At 49.2% G+C, this 20,821-nt stretch overlaps 2 protein-coding genes and 1 long non-coding RNA gene across 6 annotated transcripts in view; 2 read left to right on the top strand and 1 right to left on the bottom strand.

Moving 5' to 3' along the window:
* Positions 1-2,795: 2,795 nt before the first annotated feature.
* On the top strand, positions 2,796-12,817 carry Mmp11 (matrix metallopeptidase 11). Of its 3 annotated transcripts, none has more exons than XM_071617601.1 (8): positions 2,796-2,925; positions 7,623-7,879; positions 8,762-8,905; positions 8,985-9,118; positions 9,262-9,503; positions 9,599-9,815; positions 10,783-10,902; positions 11,899-12,817. In XM_071617601.1, exons 1-8 carry the CDS (start codon positions 2,815-2,817, stop codon positions 12,030-12,032), a joined length of 1,359 nt encoding a protein of 452 aa, XP_071473702.1. In that variant the 5' UTR covers positions 2,796-2,814; the 3' UTR covers positions 12,033-12,817. The 3 variants fall into 3 exon arrangements, with proteins under 3 accessions (XP_071473702.1, XP_027779082.1, XP_027779083.1); XM_027923281.3 differs by having other exon boundaries at positions 10,645-10,902; XM_027923282.3 differs by lacking the exon at positions 2,796-2,925 and having other exon boundaries at positions 7,726-7,879; positions 8,659-8,905; positions 10,645-10,902.
* LOC139707237 (uncharacterized) lies at positions 10,513-13,978 on the bottom strand. Its single transcript, XR_011708810.1, has 2 exons — positions 12,821-13,978; positions 10,513-11,217 (listed from the first exon to the last, which is right to left on the bottom strand). It is a non-coding gene; the product is annotated as an uncharacterized lncRNA (long non-coding RNA).
* Positions 13,964-20,821, top strand: part of Smarcb1 (SWI/SNF related BAF chromatin remodeling complex subunit B1) — a 32,421-nt gene continuing 25,563 nt past the window's right edge. The window contains exons 1-3 of one of the 2 annotated variants that reach the window (XM_027923216.3): positions 13,964-14,247; positions 17,891-18,002; positions 19,690-19,819. In XM_027923216.3, coding sequence (XP_027779017.1) covers positions 14,155-14,247; positions 17,891-18,002; positions 19,690-19,819 — 335 coding nt within the window. In that variant the 5' untranslated portion in view covers positions 13,964-14,154. Of the gene's footprint in view, positions 14,248-17,890; positions 18,030-19,689; positions 19,820-20,821 lie in introns of both variants that reach the window. The other variant, XM_027923215.3, reaches the window with a different exon arrangement.

Here is a 20,821-nt window from a genome sequence, read left to right as displayed (position 1 = left end):
ACCCCACCGATTCAGCGCCAGACACTGATAGCATTCACGCGACATTCAAGTAATGTGTCCGTCCTAAAGGCTGTGACCAGAGTGCAAAGACATGTTTACTTGGCTAAGGGTCAAACCAAGTACACGAATTATGAATGTTTAATTTTGAAAATTATATATTTTCATATGTATCAGAAAATGTATTGATTCAATTCATGAATTCAATTCAAATACAGATGTTTGAATCCTGAGATCTAAAGATTTTAGCATCTTGGTTTCAGGCCAAGGTGAAGCCAGAGGCCTAGATTTAGAAGGCTTTCCAACCCATCAGGAACTCGAGGTTTTTATGGTCTTTCCTCGGTGACTTTGCTGTGGTCATATTATGACCCTTAGTTGGAGGCAGGGAGAACCCTGAATTCTTTCCCCTCCCTTTTCATTGTCTGGTGTGCCAGCAGAGGCCACCTGAAATCAGGAAATCACCAAGAACAAAAGCATCCAGGAGATGGGTGAAGAGCTGAGATCCCTCTATGAATAAGAGGGACCAGGGGCAAAGACAAACAGCTAGCTGAGTTGGATCTAGCCCTACCTGGTCCCACTCAGCTAAATGCAGGTGGAGCTGTTCCCAGCCACACATACTGTATGTGAAAGTCATGCAGGTTCCTATGTTCTTAACATTTACTTCTTTCAACCATCCTCTGCAGCAGAGCCCTCCCCTGCCAGGTCTTCAGTTTTCTTCTCTCTGAAGTAAAAGTTACCATCTACCTCCAGGGTAGGCTTCCCAGTAAGATGACCATGGCACTCAAGGCCATTTTAAGATAGTTTCACAAATGAATGTTTAATTTTGAAAATTATGTATTTTCATGTGTATCAGAAAACGTATTGATTCAATTCATGAATTCTTGAATTGCTGACACTGAAACAAGCATTGAAATGTCTACCTCTAAAAAGTAAGTCACTTTCTAAGTAAAATGAGCCAGACTCCAAAAATCAAGGGTCCGATGTTTTTTCTCATATGCAAAAGGTGGAGTACATGGGGTGGGAAGAGGATGTTGAACATCATAAAGATAGAAGGAAGATCAATGGAATAGAAGAAGAAAATAGAGAAGGAGGAGGGATGGGAAAAGGCAGGAAATGCAGAATGAATTTTACAAAATTATGTACATGTATAAATATACCACAGTGAATTCCACCTTTATATTTATCTATAAAGCACCAATCAAAAATAAACAAATGAGCTGGGTGTGGAGGTGCATACCTGTAATCCCAGTGTCCCTGGAGGCTGAGGCTGAAGGGTCATGAATTTGAAGTCAGCCTCAGCAAAAGCAAGGCACTAAGCAACTCAGTGAGACCCTGTCTCTAAATAGAGTACAAAATAGGGCTGGGGACATGGCTTAGTGGTCCAGTGCCCCTGAGTTCAATCCTCGGTACCTCAAAAAAATTTTTTTAAAAAAATGAATGAGTGAAAGGAAGACCAGTAGAGGGAAGGGAGGAGGGGCAAGGAGGCACCAGGAACTGAAATGAGTAAACCAAATTTCATGCTTATATGATTTTTGTCAAAATTAACCCAACTATTATGTATAACTATATGCACTAATAAAAAATTAAATTAAAAAGTGAATCACTTTAAAGGAAAAGATTGGCAGTCTAGGTAGTTAACTCTCACTTCTGTCTTGCCCCTACTCCCCCTCTAGGGGTCTCTGTGGAGTCTTTCTAGAGAAGCTGTGAAGTGCACCCCACCCCCATTTCTTGGTCCAAGCTTATATTACATCACCTTGCAGCAGCTCAGGGCCCTGCCTGACAGGATGGGAGGAAGCCACTGCCTGCATCTGGACTCTGCAGGGTTGCCCATGATGGGGAAGACTACCTGTTGCAGTGGGGAGGCCCTTCTTCATTACAGGGCAGGAGTGGGCACCCTCTTGCAATTGAGGATGAGACCTGAGGATCCCTTCCAGCATGTGGACACTACCCCATCCTTTGATTCTTACTTTTCTCCTTCATGTCTGAAATGGCTGGCTCTGAGATTCACAGGGACCTGTTGAGCCCTAACCAGCAGACGGCCCAGGACCCCAGTCACCTACTCAGATACCCTCCTATAGCCTTCTTACAGCTTACTCTCCCCAGCTGACCAGCTAGAGGGTCTCCTGACCCTCCACTCGCCTTCTGGCATAGAAAAGTCTGGCCCTTCCCTCACAGAGCCTCAGTTTCCTCATCTATAAATTATCTCTGATCTGTTCCAAGGTGAGGGACTGGCCAGTCTCTGCCATATGCCTGTTTCCCCCGGGACACTTTTTAATAGCCCTTTCTTCACAGTAGCTATTGTGCCATCTTCCAGAAGGAAGGGGGTGGAGATGTCTCTAAGGGATAGGAGAATTTGCCCATGGGCAAGAACACCTGTCACAGACAGGTTAGAGGTTAGGCCACCATTGAGACTCCGCCTAATGATGAGTCTTTAAAGGTGGGGGTAAGGCTTGGGAGGAGTGAATCTCAACCCTCTCAGACTCTTTATTAGGTCTGAGGCTCTGGACGCCCTGTCCCACACAGCAAGGTCCCACACAGCCCAGAGCAGCACTGGCTGGCCAGGGTTACCCAGCACCAGACTTCCGAGGGCTGGAGCTGGGGCCGCTCCAGAATCGGACTCTAGTCTCCAGGCTCCGATCCCTGCCGGTCTAGCCCCTCCGGATCTACCTCCCCCACCCAGGCTGCTGCGACAGGGAAAGTTTAGAACAAAAGGCAGCGGGGGGCGGGGCCGGGGCTGGGGCGGACTCGAGGGCGGGACAGAGGCTATAAGGGGCGGTGGCCCGGCGCGGCCCAGCAGGCCCAGCAGCCCCGGGGCGGATGGCACGGGCCGCCGGGTACCGAGGCGCGGACCCACGCGCGCTCCTGTTCCCGCTACTGCTGCTGCTGCTGCTTTTGCCGCCGCCGCTGCTGGCCCGGGCCAAGCCGCTGGTGAGTGCCCGTCACTGGCCTGCTGCTCATCCCCAAGGGAAGACCAGGCACGCGATGGGCTCACCGGCCGAGCTGGACTCATGGGGGCGCCCCGGGTGGGCTGCGGCAGCCGGTACCTGAAACACCTTCTGGGTCTCCGTGGGTATAATAATGAGCTTCCCGTCCTTAGAGGTATGCAAGTGGAACCTGCGCCGGGATCGCTCAGGCTGGAGGGGCGGGAGTCGGCGCTGGATTCACGCCCCCTCCCAGCTTGGCGACCTGCTCCCAGCCGCGAATGCTGGGGTGTGTGTTGGGAGAGCAGCAAAGGGAATGGTTAGAGGGCCCCCTATTCATTCCAGGGACAAAGCCAGCAGGTCTCAGGCAGTTGCCAGCTTCCAGGTGTGTGGCCACTGAAAGCGGGCCTGCAGGTGTGCAGTGGAAGGAAGGTACTGAAAGAGTTGGGGAGGGGAGAGACTTCTCTGGGGAAAATGGAGTGTGAGCCTGGAGAAGATGCCTCCCTCTGGTCACCTGCATGAGGCAGGTTTGGGAGAATTAGAAGTGCAGCGTGTGTGATCTTTCAATGGGGGTCAGAAAGAAAGGGGTACCATGAGTGATTGAGATCCTCAGAGAGTAATGGATGGGGAGAAAATGGAAAAGTATGAAATATGTGTTTGGGAGAGGAGAAGAAAATCCAGGTAAGAGAGCAAAGCTGTGTAAAGAAAGTGGTGGTGGTGTGTGGGGGGTGGGGGGGAACAGGCAGGGCTTAGAGCCAGAGTCTGGACCACTTCAGACCCACAGGGCCCTGGGTATCTGGTCTACTCGCTGGGCAGCTGAGGCATCCAGATAGCTTGGCCAGAGATAAGAGCAGGAGGATGTGACAGGCAGGCATCCTGGGATTTAAGGCTTTGTCCAGCCACATTGGCTTTGCCTGGGCCAGTCTTGCCTGGTGCTGGCTATGAGAGTGGAAGGGCATGGAAAGATGGGGTACAATGGGTAGAGGGCAAATCTATCTGGAGATCTTGCATCTTCCCCAGCCCTCCTCCGTCCCCTGGGTAGCAACTGAACCTATGAGTTCAAGAATTGGAGAGATTTGAACCATGTGATCCTGAGTGAGTCCTCTTCCTCTTCAGAACCTCACCCACTCTATCTGTAATGGGGAAGGGGGTAGGAGGGGTAATAGTGCCTACTATTGAGGATTAAATGAGGTAATGTCAGGCACACTGAAGCCACTCTGTCACCTGTAACTGTCACTGTGATGTTTATGCAGGGGGTAGCATTGGGGTTGGGGGCCAGGTGGAGTCTGAGCTGGGTTGTTGTCTATTGCTACTGACATACTTGGAGCATTTGGGGTCACCTCCAATGTGTTTATCCCTAGGCTGCCTTCAACAGGGCCAGGAGATTTCTGTAAATATTTATCTATCCCTGTTCCCAGCTTTCAGGGCTGATTAAAGCCCTGTCTGCAACTTAGTGGGACAAAGCTGCCTATCTTCCTAAAACCAGCAGAGAGGTGAGAAGATGGCCCATTAGGCAGAAGCAAAAAGAAGACAATCCTGCCTGTCAAGTGGCTGTGTGCCGTAGGCAGGTTGCTTGGCCTCTGGGACCCTCAGATGGGTCTGATGTTTCAGAGAATGGCCTGATATGCTTTCCTGTCTTCCTCACAGTGTAACACAGTGCTCTCTTCTCGAAATCACCTCTTACTAACAGCAGAAAACATAGCTGTGCTTAATTAAACCAATTAGAAAGCAAACTGGGGTCAAACTGGTTTCCTAGTCTGGGGTCCTCCCTTATCTCCCCTCCACCATTTTGTGGATTAGAAGTTGACCAGGCACTGTCCTTGAGTCTCTAAGCTCCACCAGAAGACTGGGTCAGCCAAGAAATTCCTTGAGTGTGTCTGAGGCTGTGGGTTGGTGGCTGTTAGAACAGAGAAGGGTGGGGCAGAGTGAGCCAAGCACCTAGCACAGGGAAGCCCAAAAGAGCTAAGAATGAGGGAATGCACTAGAAGCAGAAATTTCTCAGGTATGTGGGTTTGGGAGATAAGCCAAGAGCTGGGGGTAGGAGTTGGAAGTACTGGAAGGGAGAAGACATGAGTCCCGGTCTGAGACCAGCTCTTGCCTGACTTGCTTTGTGACTCTGAAAAAAAAAAGACCTTGACCTCTCTGGGCTCTGTTTCATCTTCCAAGAAAAGAGGTAAGGGCTGGTCCCCAAACTCCCCAAGGCTGTAGATAAGGCTGCAAGTGGTCTGTGCCCACTAATAATACACCTTATGCTGGATCACAATAGTCCTGGGAGGATAGAGAATTTGGGGAGAACAAATTCCCAAGTATGGGAGGGAAGGGCCTCAGAGGCAGAGAATGGGGCCAGATGCTGCAGTGGATATTACAGAAGGATGTCACTTAGCTCTTTGGTGCCATCCCCCATTTGAGGGATGGGGAAGGCTAAAAGAAGACAGTGACTGTTTAGGGTTGTCTGACCATGGTCTTGGTTCCTCATGAGAGAAGGAGTGGAAGGGACAGGGCATATGGGGTATATATATCAATTATTGTCCCTCTCTTCATGACTAGCTATACCAGGCTTCACTGGGCAGCAGAGGAGAGAGATTTCTAGCATAAACTGAGCTGACAGGCTGAACTCTCAGGTTGTTAGAGGTTCTCAGGGAGGGCCGCCGTACCCTGCTAGGGTTGACAGAAAGAATCTGTTTCTCCCCTAGATAGGCCAAATAGGAGCAGGTCCTTGCAGCTAGTCACACAGACTGGGGTCCACATTTTCAGGGTGAGACCTTGGATTTGGATTCATGCCCATCTTAGAGTGGAAGATTCAATGAGTAGAAGATTCAATGAGCCCATATGCAGAGTGCCTGGGAAATAGCAAGTACTTAATAATTTTCCATTTTTCTGTTACTAGGTGAGGCCAGCCAGGGTTCCTCCTCCAGGGGACAGATGATTCAACCCTCAAGAACAAAGCAGACAGCAAGGGAGGGGGGCCGATTGAGAGCACAGAAGGTCCACTCCCTGCCAGCTATTATCTGAGCAAGCTGCTCCATCTCCTTGTTTGAGAAATGGGGATGATGACAGTGGAGTTGATAAGAGTTCCATCAGGGACTAAGAGCAGGTCAGTGTAGCTATAGGCAGGGTACTGGTCCACCACAGTATTAACAGTAAGTCCAGAATTAACTTATTAACAGTAAGTCCAGAATCAGGCGAGACCTACCACTTTGGCTGTATTGTACAAGGTAAATAAGTTCAAAACTTAATTACTTATTATTAATTGCTCACATCTAAAGTAGCTCCAAGTACCCCGGATGGTTCAGAAGGGCCTTTTTTTGATGCAGTGTCCTTGGGAGTTGAATCCTCAGCTCTGGAATGAGGAGCTTGAAAGGCTGGTACCCTGATCAGAGCTCTGGGTGCCTGGAGTGTGGGAGAGCTGCCAGAGGCTGAGGCTGAAGGCGGAGACTGAGTGGTCAGGCTCCCACCCCAAATATGGCTGTGGGGAGGCTGCAGCTGCTTCAGTCAGACAGGCCCAGACCAGACAGGTGCTGAATGTCTCAGTAAACAACACAGCTTCATCCTCTCCTCCAGCCCAGGAAGTAGACCTGTTTTTTGTGCAGTGTTTTGGAGCCAGGCCCTGGCCTTTGGCCTGGGACACCAAGGTCTTCATTTAGCCACCATGCCCTTGCTAGGTGACCTTGCAGGGTCTCCCAGCCTCTCTGAGTTTCTGCTTTTCTCATGCATGAGAACTGTGACTTCTGCAATGGGGACTCTCAGAGGGTGAGAGGATGCAGCTCAGGTCAAAATTGCCATCTGTGGTCCTGGGGGTTTGGCACAGATGGGACTGGATATCTCGTATCCGGCTGCTTCCACCCTCCCTGCATGAAACGGGTAGGCAGATCACATATCTAGCTCGCACTGTGTGCCTAAACCTGGCAGAGTGTGAGCAAAACCATCTCTGCTAGGAATCAGATGTCAGGGGGGCTGGGAATATAGCTCAGTGATAAAGCATATGAATGTGAGACACTGAATTCAATCTCCAACACACCCAGCAAAAAAAAAAAAAAAAGGAAATCAGTCTTCAGTTACCAGGTACCAGGCCTCTGGTGAGTACTCTATATCCATCATCTTATTTCACCTTTAGATCAACCCTGGAGAGGGGATTATGACCCCATTTGTCAGGTAAACAAATAAAGGCCACAGTGCAAGGATGCTGGGAGAGAGAGGAGGGGACATCCTGGGCATCCTGTTATTTGCATAACAGGACAAGGTGTGTGTCTTTGCTCAATTAACACCAGAAGAAAGGGAGATAGCAATCAGTTTGCTCGAGCATTGGGGGAAGCAGAAGGAGTTTGCCTAATATTTCCTAGAAGCTTTTTGGTTCTATTCCAGGTGTAAATGGAGATTGCAGTTAGGGGCTCACAGGCTCATGGTCCCCCAAATTTAGTGTGCCCCATCCAGACTTCACTGACCTGAGCAGGGATTGGTGACAGGCAGCCCAGGGCTCTCCAGGAAGGGAAGATGAGAAAGCTTGATGCCTTGGAACAAGATGTCAGGAAACCATACAATCAGCCAGGGCCAAAGGACCCTGCTCTATGCCAACACCCCTCCCAGCCCTCACTCTTCACACTGTGCACAGATGCTGTACACTACTGTGCTGATGAGCCTCACCTTTAGCTATGGGCCATGAGGACTATGGTCTGACCTGGCTCTTGCATCCTCTTTCTTGCCCAGGATACCTACCACCACCACCACCACCACCACCACCACCACCACCACCCTGTGAGAAGAGGGCCGCAGATTCAGCATGCAGCTCTGCCTAGTAGCCTGGCACCTGCCCTGGCCACTCAGGAGGCCTTCCCACCTGCCAATAGCCCCAGACCTCCTCGCTGTGGTGTGCCTGACCCACCAGATGGGCTGAATGCCCGTAATCGACAGAAGCGCTTTGTGTTGTCTGGAGGACGCTGGGAGAAGACAGACCTCACCTACAGGTAGAGGCCAGAGGCCACCAGAGCAGGACTTTGTGTCCATATGAGAACCTATCATCCTGCTTCACAAGACACACACAGGACTAGATCTACATAGTTAACAAATTTGTTTACCCGTTGACCCCAGTCATCCTTGGACCAAAACTCTTTTGACACTCCAGTTCAGACACACACACAGTCTGATACCCTCCCATTGAACAGGGGGTGGGTCATCTGTCATCCCCCCAAAGAATCTCAGCACATGCCTGGGATGGGTGTTCAGTCTCCCAGGCAGGCTTTACTGGGGACTGTAAAGGCCAGGCCTGAGACTCCATGGTGAATGAGACAGAGTCACAGCCTGGTCCTCCCTGGGAGGTGGTTATTCAAATCTACCCTCATAATTTAGGCCTCATACAGGTGGAAAACATGGTGAGCAGGGACAGTAATAGAAGGCTCCTCAATGGGTGATATGGAAGGCCTCTGGGCAGGTGATAGTGGGCTGAGATTTAGCCTGAGAGAGAATGATCTAGTGACATACAGCATTAGAGCCAAGATTGTGGAGGCCTTGGGTACTCCCTGGGTGGGGAACTGGGAACCAAGACAGGGCTTAAAAGCCCAGGGTCTCCCCCACAGTGAGTAGCATTGGCAGGTCTTGGGATTCTCATTTTTTGTATTATTTCTACCAAATGTAGAAACCTGTATATATCTAAGTACTCACAAACCCATACAAAGATGTACCCACATGGCCAGGGAGACCAGATGGTTGCACCTAAGGCTCAGAGCATACCTGGCTTTCAACCTAGAGTACACCCACCCCCTGAGCATCCAGGGGCAACTCTCCGCTCCTCAGGCATCAGGAGCTTCTCTGCCCCAGGCCCAGGCCCAGGCCCCTCCACCTCCCCCCAGGATCCTCCGGTTCCCATGGCAGCTGGTACGGGAGCAGGTACGGCAGACTGTGGCGGAGGCCCTACAGGTATGGAGTGAGGTGACGCCACTTACCTTCACTGAGGTTCATGAGGGCCATGCTGACATCATGATTGACTTCACCAGGTGAGTATGCAACATAGGACCCCTGAGGGGAAAAACCCTACTTCCAGCAGCCACTGACTCTATCCCCACCCACCCACAGGTACTGGCATGGGGACAACTTGCCATTCGATGGGCCTGGAGGTATCCTGGCCCATGCCTTCTTCCCCAAAACTCACCGAGAAGGGGATGTCCACTTCGACTATGATGAGACCTGGACTATTGGGGACAACCAGGGTATGGGCTGGAGACCCGTTTTCCAGATGGAACAAGTGGAGACCAGAGAGAATGGGCACCTACCATGGACCCAAGCTCAGGTCTAGAGCTTTGGTAACTGGTGATTGAAGGTGGGGGATTACTAATCTACCTCCCTTTTCCAGGCACTGACCTGCTACAAGTGGCAGCTCATGAATTTGGCCATGTGCTGGGGCTGCAACACACAACAGCAGCTAAAGCCCTTATGTCCCCTTTCTACACCTTCCGCTACCCACTGAGCCTCAGCCCAGATGACCGTAGGGGCATCCAGCACCTATATGGCCAGCCCCGGCGGGCCTCCACCTCCCAGGCCTCAGCTCTAGGTCCCCGGCCTGGGATAGACACCAATGAGATTGCACCAGTGGAGGTGAGACTGAGGAGGGTGGAAAGTCAGGAGTGAGACCCCGCTAGCCTCTGAAGCTCCATTATGACCTCTTTTCTGATCCCTCTATTTCGCCCCAGCCGGAAGTTCCACCTGATGCCTGTGAGGCCTCCTTTGATGCAGTCTCCACCATCCGGGGAGAGCTTTTTTTCTTTAAGGCAGGCTTTGTGTGGAGGCTGCGCAGTGGCCGACTGCAGCCTGGGTACCCTGCATTGGCTTCTCGCCACTGGCAGGGACTACCAAGCCCTGTGGATGCTGCCTTTGAGGATGCTCAGGGCCACATTTGGTTCTTCCAAGGTGAGTATGGATTGGGAGTCAGCTCAAGTGACCTCCTATCATCAGGAATGTCATGGCCAAGGGTAGCAACAGACAGTTCCTCAGAGACATAACTGGTAGGGAGATGATGCCCAGAAGACTCAGGGCCAAGAGATAGCATGGATCACTCATCAAGCATAGCTGGGAGGCTCCCAAAGAAGGTAGCTATTGAGATCAGAATAGCATTGAAAGTTATTGCACATGCACGTTGGTGCACTCGACCCTCAAAGTGACCTTATGAGGTGGAATTCTAGGGATGGGGCCTCTGGAATGCTTACATGATGAAGTGACTCACTTGAGAGCACAGCTTGAAAAAGGCAGAGGAAGAATTTGATCCAGGTCTGGTGACTCTGAAGCCCATGCTTTCAGCTTTCAACTAGCAGAGATGAGAGCCTGGAGTATTCCAGGTGGCAGGATTTCATAAACAAAAGCACAGAATGGGAAACTCCATGTGGGTTCCTAGACAGCCAGGACCTGCTGTGACAGGGCTGGGTCCCAGGGAGTGGTCAACAGGCATTTCTGACAGGCAACTAAATGCTAGGGGATACAGCAGGAACCCAGGTAGCCCTCTGCTGAATAGAATAACCTTCCCCATGTGCTCTTTTAAAGACTCTTCACTGCCCTACTTATCTCAGCTGGGTTCCAACATCCCCCTGAGGCTGGGAATGCTGAGCAGATATAATTGGCTCATATATTTTATGGAAAAGGAAACTGAGTCTGGGAGAGTCTGTGGTGGTGACCTAGAAGGTACACAGTGGTTGGGCGTGGTCACAGTAGCTTGATAGCTCCTTGCAGCTTTCCCTCTCTGCAGGTGCTCAGTACTGGGTATATGATGGCGAGAAGCCTGTCCTGGGTCCTGCACCCCTCTCAGAGCTGGGCCTGGTGGGGTCCCCAATCCATGCTGCCTTGGTCTGGGGTACTGAGAAGAACAAGATCTACTTCTTCCGAGGTGGGGACTACTGGCGTTTCCATCCCAACATTCGGCGTGTGGACAGTCCTGTGCCACGTCGGGCCACTGATTGGCGAGGGGTGCCTTCTGAGATTGACGCTGCCTTCCAGGATGCTGATGGTGTGTTGTGGGTAGGATAGCTGGTGGGAGGTGGGTGCAGCAGTTGCATCCCCCATCTGGTGGCAGTTAAACCTCGTCACACCCACTTCAAGAGGCCCAGCTCTTTATAACAGGTCCTCTGTCTCCCCACATCTTACCCCCTCCTGGTGGCCAGCCATTGCTAGACCCTGTGTTGCAAATGAAGAGACTGAGTACCAGAGCGGTGCAAGGACTTGCCCAGATCCTTTGGTCACAGTTGGTAAACAAGGGAGAGGATTTAGCCCAGTGGTAGAGCACTTACCTGTGGTAAGCAAGTCCTGGGTTTGATCCCCAACACTGCAAAATGAATGAATGAATGATCACTGTACACTGAGGACTATGAATGCTCTAAGCATAACACCAAGCTCCTTCCGTGTCTCTTGCAATGCTCAGATGAGCCCTCTCATGTAACACCTCTTATGAACCCACTTTTCAGAGAGGCTCATGCAATGAGGTCCCTAACCAGGGCCACTCAGATAGACAGTGTAGAGCCAGCACTCCAATCCTACCACTGGGAAACTTTCAGTAGAGGACTAGAACCAGTTTGGAACTCAAAATCTAGTACTATCTCACTTGACTGCCCTCTCTTTGCTTCTTTGCTCCCCCAATTTGGGACCCAGTGGGAGAGCTGTTGGGTTAGCCTCAGGCTCTGGGACTCCAGCATGTCTCTGTGTAGTCTGGTTGGCAGGTGTGGAAGTAAGATGACCAGGTAAGTGAGAGGAGAAGGACAGGTAGGAATTGGGTTCTAAGACTCCTTGCACCTGTCAGGCTGGACTAGACTCTTGTATAGCTGGAAGCATTCCCTGGAGAGAAATGAAAGTTCTGAAACTAAAAGACTGGCTCTGGAACCTTCAGGTTTCAAGGAACTTAACAGTATCCAAGGCCTGTCTTCCCCAAGCCCGTACTTGGGCACAGCCTGACAGGCAGGCACAGGGCCCTCTATCCACTTTCCCAGGCCTGATCTTCTTTTCTCTTTAGGCTATGCCTACTTCCTGCGTGGTCGACTCTACTGGAAGTTTGATCCTGTGAAGGTGAAGGCTTTGGATGGCTTCCCCCGTCTAGTGGGCCCTGACTTCTTCAGCTGTGCTGAGACTGTCAACACTTTCCGCTGAAGCCCTCAGGGGCTCTGATCCCTGCCAGACCAATACCACTTATATCAGGATATGGACCCACGGCCATCTTTGTGTCTCAGGGCACCAGAATGGGACAGAGCTATGTTTACTCAGGGGGGTGGGATGGGGGTGCAACCACCATGACAACTGCAGAGAAGCACCATGCGGGTCATGGTCAACTGCCAGCAACTGTCTCAGACTGGGCAAGGAGGCTTTACTTAAAAGTGAGGGAGATCTTGGGGCTGGCCTTGGTCAAACCTGGCTGCCCAGTGTTTTCATCTCTGCCCCTCAGGGTAGGACCTTGGCAGAGATGGGGGAACTACAGCATCCTCACTCTATGCCTTCCTGTCAGGCTATGCTCAAGTATGGGAGATGCCTGCAGGGTTCTGGTACTGGAACTGGGGGGTGCTAGGAGCTCTGTGGCTTTCTACCCTGGTCAACCAACTGGGCCTTGGGGCAAGACCCTTTCCTGAGAAATCAGCTCTGGGTAGATGCTTGGATCTGGATGCATTCTCGTTGATGAGTCAAGAGATCTGTTCTCCAGGATGCAGGCTAAAAGATCCAGTCAGCTGGGAAGGGGGCTGCTTCCTCCTGGAGACCAGGAGCCTTAGAGGCCCCAACATACCTCAATTCTATCCCTGGCCGGGTCGTTCTGAAGCCCTCATCCAAATACTGGTATCCTCCAAAGCCATGTAAATGTGTGTACAGTGTACAAAGGTTTTTTGTTTGTTTCTTTTTTTTTTTTACTAAGGACTGTCATTAAACAGGATTGTTTTCTAATTACCTACCTGCTCTCTTTGTGACGGTGTTCCTTTGGGTTGGCCTTGTCTTCGGAGTCAGGATTGAAACCCCTTCCCCCAAGCCTCCTATCCTTGGGGCTGGGCACAATGCTCAGGGCTCCTTCTGCTCCATTCCTCCATCACTTTTGGAAGAACACCTGCAGTGGCTTCTTAACTAGTTCCTCGCTTCCCCACTGACCCCTGCAGTTCATGCTCCAAAGTGGCCGTCCTTTTATCTAATCATGCCACAACCCACTCCTATTCTAAAATACTTTAGTTCCCACTGCTGTGAAAACACAGAACAAAACGTAGTTATCATGGCCCTTCCCAGTTTTCCTGCATCTCCTTTCACTGTTTTCCAGTCCCACTTGTCTTCCTCATAGTAGTACCCTATTACAGCTGCAATTTTATTAGACTGAACTGTATAAAATCGTCACTAGTGGGCTGTTTTTGACTTCATGCCATTACTGCTGTATGGTTGCTGTGACACTTTCTTAGTGTTGCCCCCACTCCCTTTAGGCTATAAGTGCTACGGGACAGAGCCCCAGGGCAGGGCTGGACTTGTTGTAAGAACAAAGCACACAGCAAAGGAAGGAATGAAGGTGTACCCACCCCCCTCCAACGTTCATCTAATGCACCAGCCAAACCAAATAACACCTGGGTCTTTGAATATTGCCAAACTCCAAAGCCTTTGCCCAACCCAGCCCCCACCCATTGTTGCCATTCTGCCCATCCCCGAAGCCAGAGGAACAGCTGTGGGTATGAACTGGGATATCTATTCCTATAATCCTTCTTATCTGCTTAGCTGCACTGTGTTTCTGGATGCGGAAACCGAGGTTCCGGCCTGGGGTCACAAAACATAAGGGCCTCTCAGGTTTCCAGATGTAGCTCTGTCTTCCTCCGGGTCTTCAGGCCTCACTTCCTTTCTTCACCCCTGGGCTGAATGCCAGTCCTGGCTGTGAGACTGGGAAAGCCACCGCCTGACTCAGGCCCTCAGTGGCTATTTCGGTCCATGAGAAGCCTTCATCGCACAAGACTTGGGAAACATCCTAGAATGGAAAAGAAACTGGTAATGGTTCCTTTAAGGATTTTGCGGGAACGCGCCTGATCTTTTGTTTGGGCGGCGGCGCGCGCGTCAGCGTCAACGCCCGCGCTTGCGCACTAAGGGAGGCCTGGTCGTCTTCTGTGGCGGCAGCTTAGGAGCCCGGTGGTGGCGCGAGCGCCTGCCCGGCCCTCCCTTCCCCTCCTGGCCCCGGTTCCCCTCGGTTCGGCGCGCCCCGGCCCCACCCCAGCCTATCTGATCCTTCACATCTCGGCTCCGGCCGCTCGCCTCCGCCGCCGCAATGATGATGATGGCACTGAGCAAGACCTTCGGGCAGAAGCCCGTCAAGTTCCAGCTGGAGGACGACGGCGAATTCTACATGATCGGCTCTGAGGTAGCCCGCGGCGCGTTCTTGCCCTCCCCGGCCCCGGTCCCGCGGGAGCCCCGGGGCGGGTCTGTGCGCCGGGAGCGCGCGTCTCCATTCATCGCGGCGGCGGCGGCGGGCGGGCGGGCGCGTGCTTGGGGCTGCGGGGCGTGGTCTGGTGGGCGTGGCCGGTCCGGCCCCTACTTGATCTGGGTTTACTTACCCATTTCAGTCGTCTCGGACGCTATCTGCTGCCAGGGCTTAAGATACCACCGGACTTGCGCTAAGTTGGTACAGCTCCAGCCCGACGCAAAGGAATGGGATCTTATGTTAGCCCTTGTGGCTCCTGGGGGCGGAGTGGCTGCACTACTGCCTTTGAACCTTCTGAGATGTTGGAAACCTCAGGGGCACTCCCTCCCGTTGCTCCAGGCGAAGTCCTGAAATCTGGGGTGGTGAACCTGAGACTTAGAAAAGGCCCATCCCCTTTGTCTTCATTTCCTCTGAGGTGGGTGGTGGAGGTGTTTTGGCCTTTGTTTATCTGAAGAAACTGATTGGGAGAAGGATGTTTGCTTTGGGGTGGATAAGGCCCCAGTGCTTGGAATTGGATCTTTCAGCAATTGAAGCAATTGATACGTTGATTATCTGTGAACTGATCCTGAATTATTACCAGGGAAAAATCTTAAGGATTCTTTAATCCTTAACTAGAAGTGGCAGGGCTTTGTTGAATCAGCTGGACGACTGACTTTAGGAAAACCCTACAAATGGCCCATCAGTGGGGGTTTGTACTGAGTGTATATATATATATTTTTGCAGCTAGCCCTGTTCTTTTAGATCTCACAGCAGTCCTCAGCTATTTGATTTTCCTTTAAAAAAAAATTAAAATGGGGGGCCTCCCCATGTTGCTCTGGCTGGCCTAGAGCTCAATATCCTTCTGCCTCAGCCATCACAGTAGCTGGGATTAGATATGCAGTACCATGCCCACCTCTTTATATTCTTTTTTGTTTTTAAATTGTAGATAAAAAAATCACATGAGCAAATATCAAGCAGTAGAGTCTCTTGTGTAAGGAGGTAAGTGCCAACTCTGGAGAGCTAAAGTCATTACAGAATGCCAAGGATTACCTCTCCTTGCAGTGGTTTTCAGTATCACACACCAACATTTCATTCATGTTGTTAATATTTTTTTTTTTTTTTTTTTACAATTGAACAGTGTGATGAATGAAGCCTCATACTGGTCACGCCAAGGTTTTTAGGACACCCCCATGATTCCTGTTATTGCTGTATCAAGTTATTGTTGTCTCATCAGAACTTTAGTGTTTCCACTTTTCACCAGTTTTTTAATAAAACAAAAAGAGCAGGATGCAATAAACTTTACATGTTGTCACTTTAAATGCTGTTGTTCCAGGAAGAGTGTTCTGAGGACATGGAGTCATGTCTATCCATCTCCCACGGCTTAGAATGGTCCTCAGCAGTGAGTAGGTATCTGTATAAATGCAGGGTGTAAAAGGCAGTTGAGGAGTTTCAGTGTGTGATATTGGGCAGGTTGTTTTAAAGAAACCTATACCTGATCTAATGAATGAAAAAGGAATCTGTTTGGCCTGGACTCTGAGAGGATGGTACCTTTTTTGGGTATTAGGGATTGAACCCAGGGACGCTTAACCACTGAGCTATATCTTCAGCCCTTTTTATATTTTTATGTTGAGACAGGGTCTTGCTAAATTGCTTAGGGCCTGAGCCACTGGGATTACAGCTGTGCGCCACCTCACTTGGTAGAGGGTAGTACTTTTGAAAGGAAAGTTCTCATTTTTTTGATGGAGCAATTGAGAAGCAGCACGTGGCAAGGTGGGAAGAAAACCACTGGAGGCTTAGGTTCAGCCCTTCCTTCTGTCTTTGGGGATCCAACCTAGGGCTTTGTGCATGCTAAGCACATGCTCTACCACCAAGCTCTGTCCTCAGCTGATATCTTCGTTCTCACATGTATAATGAAATGTTTAGACTAGATGGTCTCTAAGAATCAACCCCAAATGCATTTTAGGTTCTAGAAGGCTGACTTCAGTCTTCTCATTTAGCCCCTTCCCACCTGGTTTTTTCTGTTAAGTGAGAATAATCATCCTGAGACCCAAATGGAGAGGCGGTTTACTCTCTTGGACCCAGCTTAACAGTCACCAGGTCTTTGGAGTTGAGGGAAGGGTTTAGGTAATAGCACTATTTTCCAGTAGATCCTGCAATATTAGTCCTTCACCTTGGAAAACAGGCACTATATTCAGAGTGGTAGGCTGGCCAGAGCAATACAGATGGTGCCTCTGTGTGACATTGTGGAGCTGTCATCAAAGAGTATCTGCAGTCATTATGAGTATGTGTCACTGTTTTCCCACCTTCTATAGGCAGCTAGATATACCAAGCCAGAAGCATAGAGCTAGAGAACTCTAAGAAATCAAGTCCAGCATCTTCATTTTACATTTAAGGATTCTGAATTCAGAGAGGGCAAAGCCTGGTTCAGGGCAAAGCCAGGAAGGCAAACCTCAGTATCCTAAGTTTTGAAGGGACCTTGGAAGGTGTGTAGGGTCTGAGAGTCCTGCAGAACTTTCAAGGCAATCATGGTAGCCAGTATTGTCAACATATTTTCAAAAATCTAATGGAAACTATACTTTTACCCTTGGATGGTAACAATACGCATGCCAGATAGCAACAAGATGTCTGTGTTCTCTGTCTGGCGCTGAGGGACTCACTGTGTCTTTGTCTTTCTCTTCTTATGATGTTTAGGAGCCTTGGTTGTTGATCTTCCCTTTATGAAACATGGAGATATGCACTTTTACTAAATAAATATATACTATTCTGGGTAGATAGAATGGGAGAAATATAGAAGTGCACCTTTGTAGGGCAAGTTCAGAGTTGCTAAGCATATAAGTCTAGGATGCAGTTGAAACTAGCACCTGGTACTCCATCTGTGGCTGTCTTCTACAATGTGACTCCGAAGCAACTGTTTCTGAAAAGTTGAGACTATGGGGTATCTTTATACAAACTTTAGGACTAGCTTTCTTTTCATGAAAAAAGTTACTTTCTATATAGTACAAACTGAAGCTGTTGTTTGGGGAAGTAATGATTTATGTGGCAGCCTGGTGATTGTCAATAAGTGATTTTTAACTCTTTGGAAAATTCTTTTGGTATCCTCAGTTTAGGCTTTGTTACTAAACAAAGCAACACAGGCCATGGGGAAATTACCGTGCATCTGTCTAAAATTAAAAGACTTTTCAGTGTTTATTACATCATAAAAATATCAAAGTCTGCTTCTTAAGATAAAAGAAGGTCAAAGAAGCTTTGCGTTTATGGAAAGTGCCAGAGATCCTTATTCTAAAATCAAATCACCATAAGCTTCTTGCTAAACTCTGGGGTCTTCTTACTAAGCTCTGGGGGCCTCCCTTGTAGACATCTGGTCAGACCCTTCGGAACTTGATTCTGTTGTCAGAATGCACAGATGCAGGCCAGATGTGCACTGCTATTGAACCCTTGATGTCAGCAGAATGTGTTTTATTGTTGCTGAAAGCCTGGCGCCTGGGGTCCACCTGAAGGCCTGTTTGTTGGACACTCAATCCAACAGATCCTCTGCATACCAGGACCCTCCCCTTCTACATGGAGATGTGACCCTCATAATGAGCCTTCTTGCTTTACCTCATAGGTGGGAAACTACCTCCGTATGTTCCGAGGTTCTCTGTACAAGAGATACCCCTCACTCTGGAGGCGACTAGCCACTGTGGAAGAGAGGAAGAAAATAGTTGCATCGTCACATGGTAAAAAAACAAAACCTAACACTAAGGGTGCGTCTTCACGAGGGTTTGTAAACCTGTTTCAAAACCACTCGCTTATGTCATGAAGATAAAACGTTTTCACTCCAGTGTCTTCACTGCAGCCTTGACCTTAGCCAAGCAGGAGCATCCCAGGGGCAGGGCTGCCCTGTAAGCACACATGCAGCTCAGGTGAGAGTGCAGCTCAGAGAGCTATTGGTTATCCATTGTCAGGTATTTTCAGCTGGGCCAGTGGGGGTTGAGGACCAGGGCTGGGACAGTAGCAGGTGCTGTGAAGACATGTTGGTTTCAAAACGTTTTAGGAATGCTGCGATGCTCTGTCATCTGCCGTGGGCGTGTTGCCATAGTCATCCTCCATGCAGCCCTAGTGGTGGGTGGTGGCCCCAGCCCCCACTCCCCTCTGAGGCTTTCACTGCTTGCCTCCCAGAGCACATCCATCCATAGCACTTCATTCCCCCAACAGCCAGTGTGCTAAGCTCATGTGCATGTCCCTGCTCAATGTGGCCTGCCATGTGCCTATTGCTTACTAGGTGAGCTGCCTGACACTAGTGAAAGTAGCATGCTTCAGGCCATGGCAGCTCTGTGTAGGGCAAATATGCTCTTTAGCCATTCTGAGGGCTTCATTGGAAGACATATCCACAGGGACACTGGATGCAGTGTGCCATGTGACAAAACTGCTTCCCGTTTGGTAATGGTGCCTTGTAGAGAGCTGCCCTGAGCCTGAGAATGTGTGTGTGTGTGTGTGTGTGTGTGTGTGTGTGTGTGTGTGTTGCTTTGCAGTCTGTCTTGTTTGGTTGCATCTGTAAGTACTGCTGTGGTTTTGCCCGCTGTGGGCAAACTCAGGGTTCTTTTAACGCAGGAGCCGGAGCTGCTTTATATTTGCTGTTATAACATTTCCACTCATTTGCTTAAAATGGTTTTTCCTCTGTGTTCCTTCTGCCCCAAGTGGAGCATCAGTCACTAATGCAGTGACTTCCTAGCTTTGCTTTTCCCTCGGCAAGTCCCTGGTGAAATCTTGGTGATGCTTCTGCCTTGTGCTTTGGACATACCTTCTCTATAACCAATTGATTCCAGGAGAAACCAGCTTGGGCCCACATACAGGTAGCAGCTCTTGACCAAGGTTCCCTGGAAGAGCTAGAGGTCAAGTTGCCTAGAATCTCTCCTGTTTTCCAGATAGCATGACAACACTTGCTTGGGGACAGAAATTTCTGGTGTGAAGCAGCTCTTCCCAACTCTCTGGGCTCTTGTTTTAAAAGAAAAGTGTTCTTCATCTTTCATTCCATCTCCCCACCTTGCTTTGTGTTGTGAATTGTGGTGGTGTCAGACCTCTTCCCACTGGGGTGTTATTCTGGAGCCTTCCTGAGTCCCTGAGCTATTGTAGCCCTTAGTGCTGCAGCTGCCCCAAGTGCTTCCTTTGCCCCTGAGCTAGTGCTCTGGAGAAAATTAGTCTAAATCAATCCCAATGGAGGCTTTACTCAGTATGACTTCTAAAAAAAGCCCACCATCCAGATTACCCGTTTGGAAGAGGCCAGTGTTCAGCAGTAGTAAGTTTGACACTTTGCTTTTCCCACCTCCTGCATGTGAGGACCTTGATGTGCTGTCTCCAATTGGCTGGCTGCTGTTTACTGCCACTGCCAGCAGGGTGACCACAGCGGTGTCTTTCCACTTACAGATCATGGATATACCACTCTGGCCACCAGCGTGACTCTGTTAAAAGCCTCAGAGGTGGAAGAGATCCTGGATGGCAATGATGAAAAGTACAAGGCTGTGTCAATCAGCACAGAGCCCCCCACGTACCTCAGGTAATGTACTCCTGACCCAGGTGTACTCCAGGGATACCTGCAGGGATTCTTCTCATACTCAAGAACAGTTTGGGGTGGAGTTGAACTGAAATGTCTTTCACCACTTTATCCACTGAGCATACAATTGTCTAAGTTTCTTCTTTGTCTCTGGATTTCCTAAGAAGCATAGGCTAAATCTTGAATTCTGGAGAGTGGTCAGGAGTGCCTTGAACAAGGGATTCATTTGTCAGAAAAACAGTGGCTCAGATAAACTCACAAAGAAACAATATATTTGAATGTTTAAAAACTTATAATCTTTTCAGAGACAATTAAAAAGGCCGTGTAATTAGAAATTTTGTATGTTGTAATTTAGTCTATACATCCAGATTTATTTAAAAAAATTTTTTTGGATGGTGATGCTGGGATTGAAACCAAGGCCTTTGAGCACATGTTCTACCATTGAACTCCCAACCTCCAATAGATAAATACAGGATGGTTCAGACCTGGAAATACAAGAGGTACACAAACACTGGAAGACTGTTTGTCCTCATGTTTAATATTATTTTTTTGAGTGCTGAGAATTGAATCCAGGCCTTTGTTCAGGCTAAGCACATGCTCTCAGTTATACCTTCATACATTCACTATAATTTTAAAAATTCAAATAAAAAAAACAAAGAATTGGGGCAGGTTTGATAGAACTGGCCACACTTTCATTCTGGAGATAGCTCTAAAGATAAGTATAAATTTTTTTGTAAAGTGTTAAAACATCAAACTTTTTTTTTTTTTTTTTTTTTTTGCTGGTTCATTAGTTTCTCCCTGGGAGTTGTCCTAGGGAAATAATTTAAAAGAATAAAATGAATACATAGACCCATTATATGTACAGAGATGTTTTTTGAAGAGTAATGAATAATAATGGAGACTATGGAGCCTTTCAGTGTCCAGCCTTAGGAAGGCCAGGTATTAGAAACTGCAGCCACTTGAATGGACTAGAATGTGACCTTTCCGAGTCATGATTAAATAGAC

The sequence above is a fragment of the Marmota flaviventris genome, chromosome 1 (assembly GCF_047511675.1).
Source record: "Marmota flaviventris isolate mMarFla1 chromosome 1, mMarFla1.hap1, whole genome shotgun sequence".
In the NCBI taxonomy this organism is placed as follows: Eukaryota; Metazoa; Chordata; class Mammalia; order Rodentia; family Sciuridae; genus Marmota; species Marmota flaviventris.
The sequence above is the reverse complement of the archived record's forward strand: the minus strand, read 5'-3'. Positions and strand labels throughout refer to the sequence as shown.

Excerpts from the sequence above, each read along its gene's own strand:
- Mmp11 (XM_027923281.3), top strand. The coding sequence starts at position 2,815 with ATGGCACGGGCCGCCGGGTACCGAGGCGCGGACCCACGCGCGCTCCTG. Across the intron at positions 2,926-7,622 it reads TGGCCCGGGCCAAGCCGCTG|GATACCTACCACCACCACCA; the intron begins GTGAGTGCCCGT and ends TTTCTTGCCCAG. Across the intron at positions 10,903-11,898 it reads TGCCTTCCAGGATGCTGATG|GCTATGCCTACTTCCTGCGT; the intron begins GTGTGTTGTGGG and ends TTTTCTCTTTAG.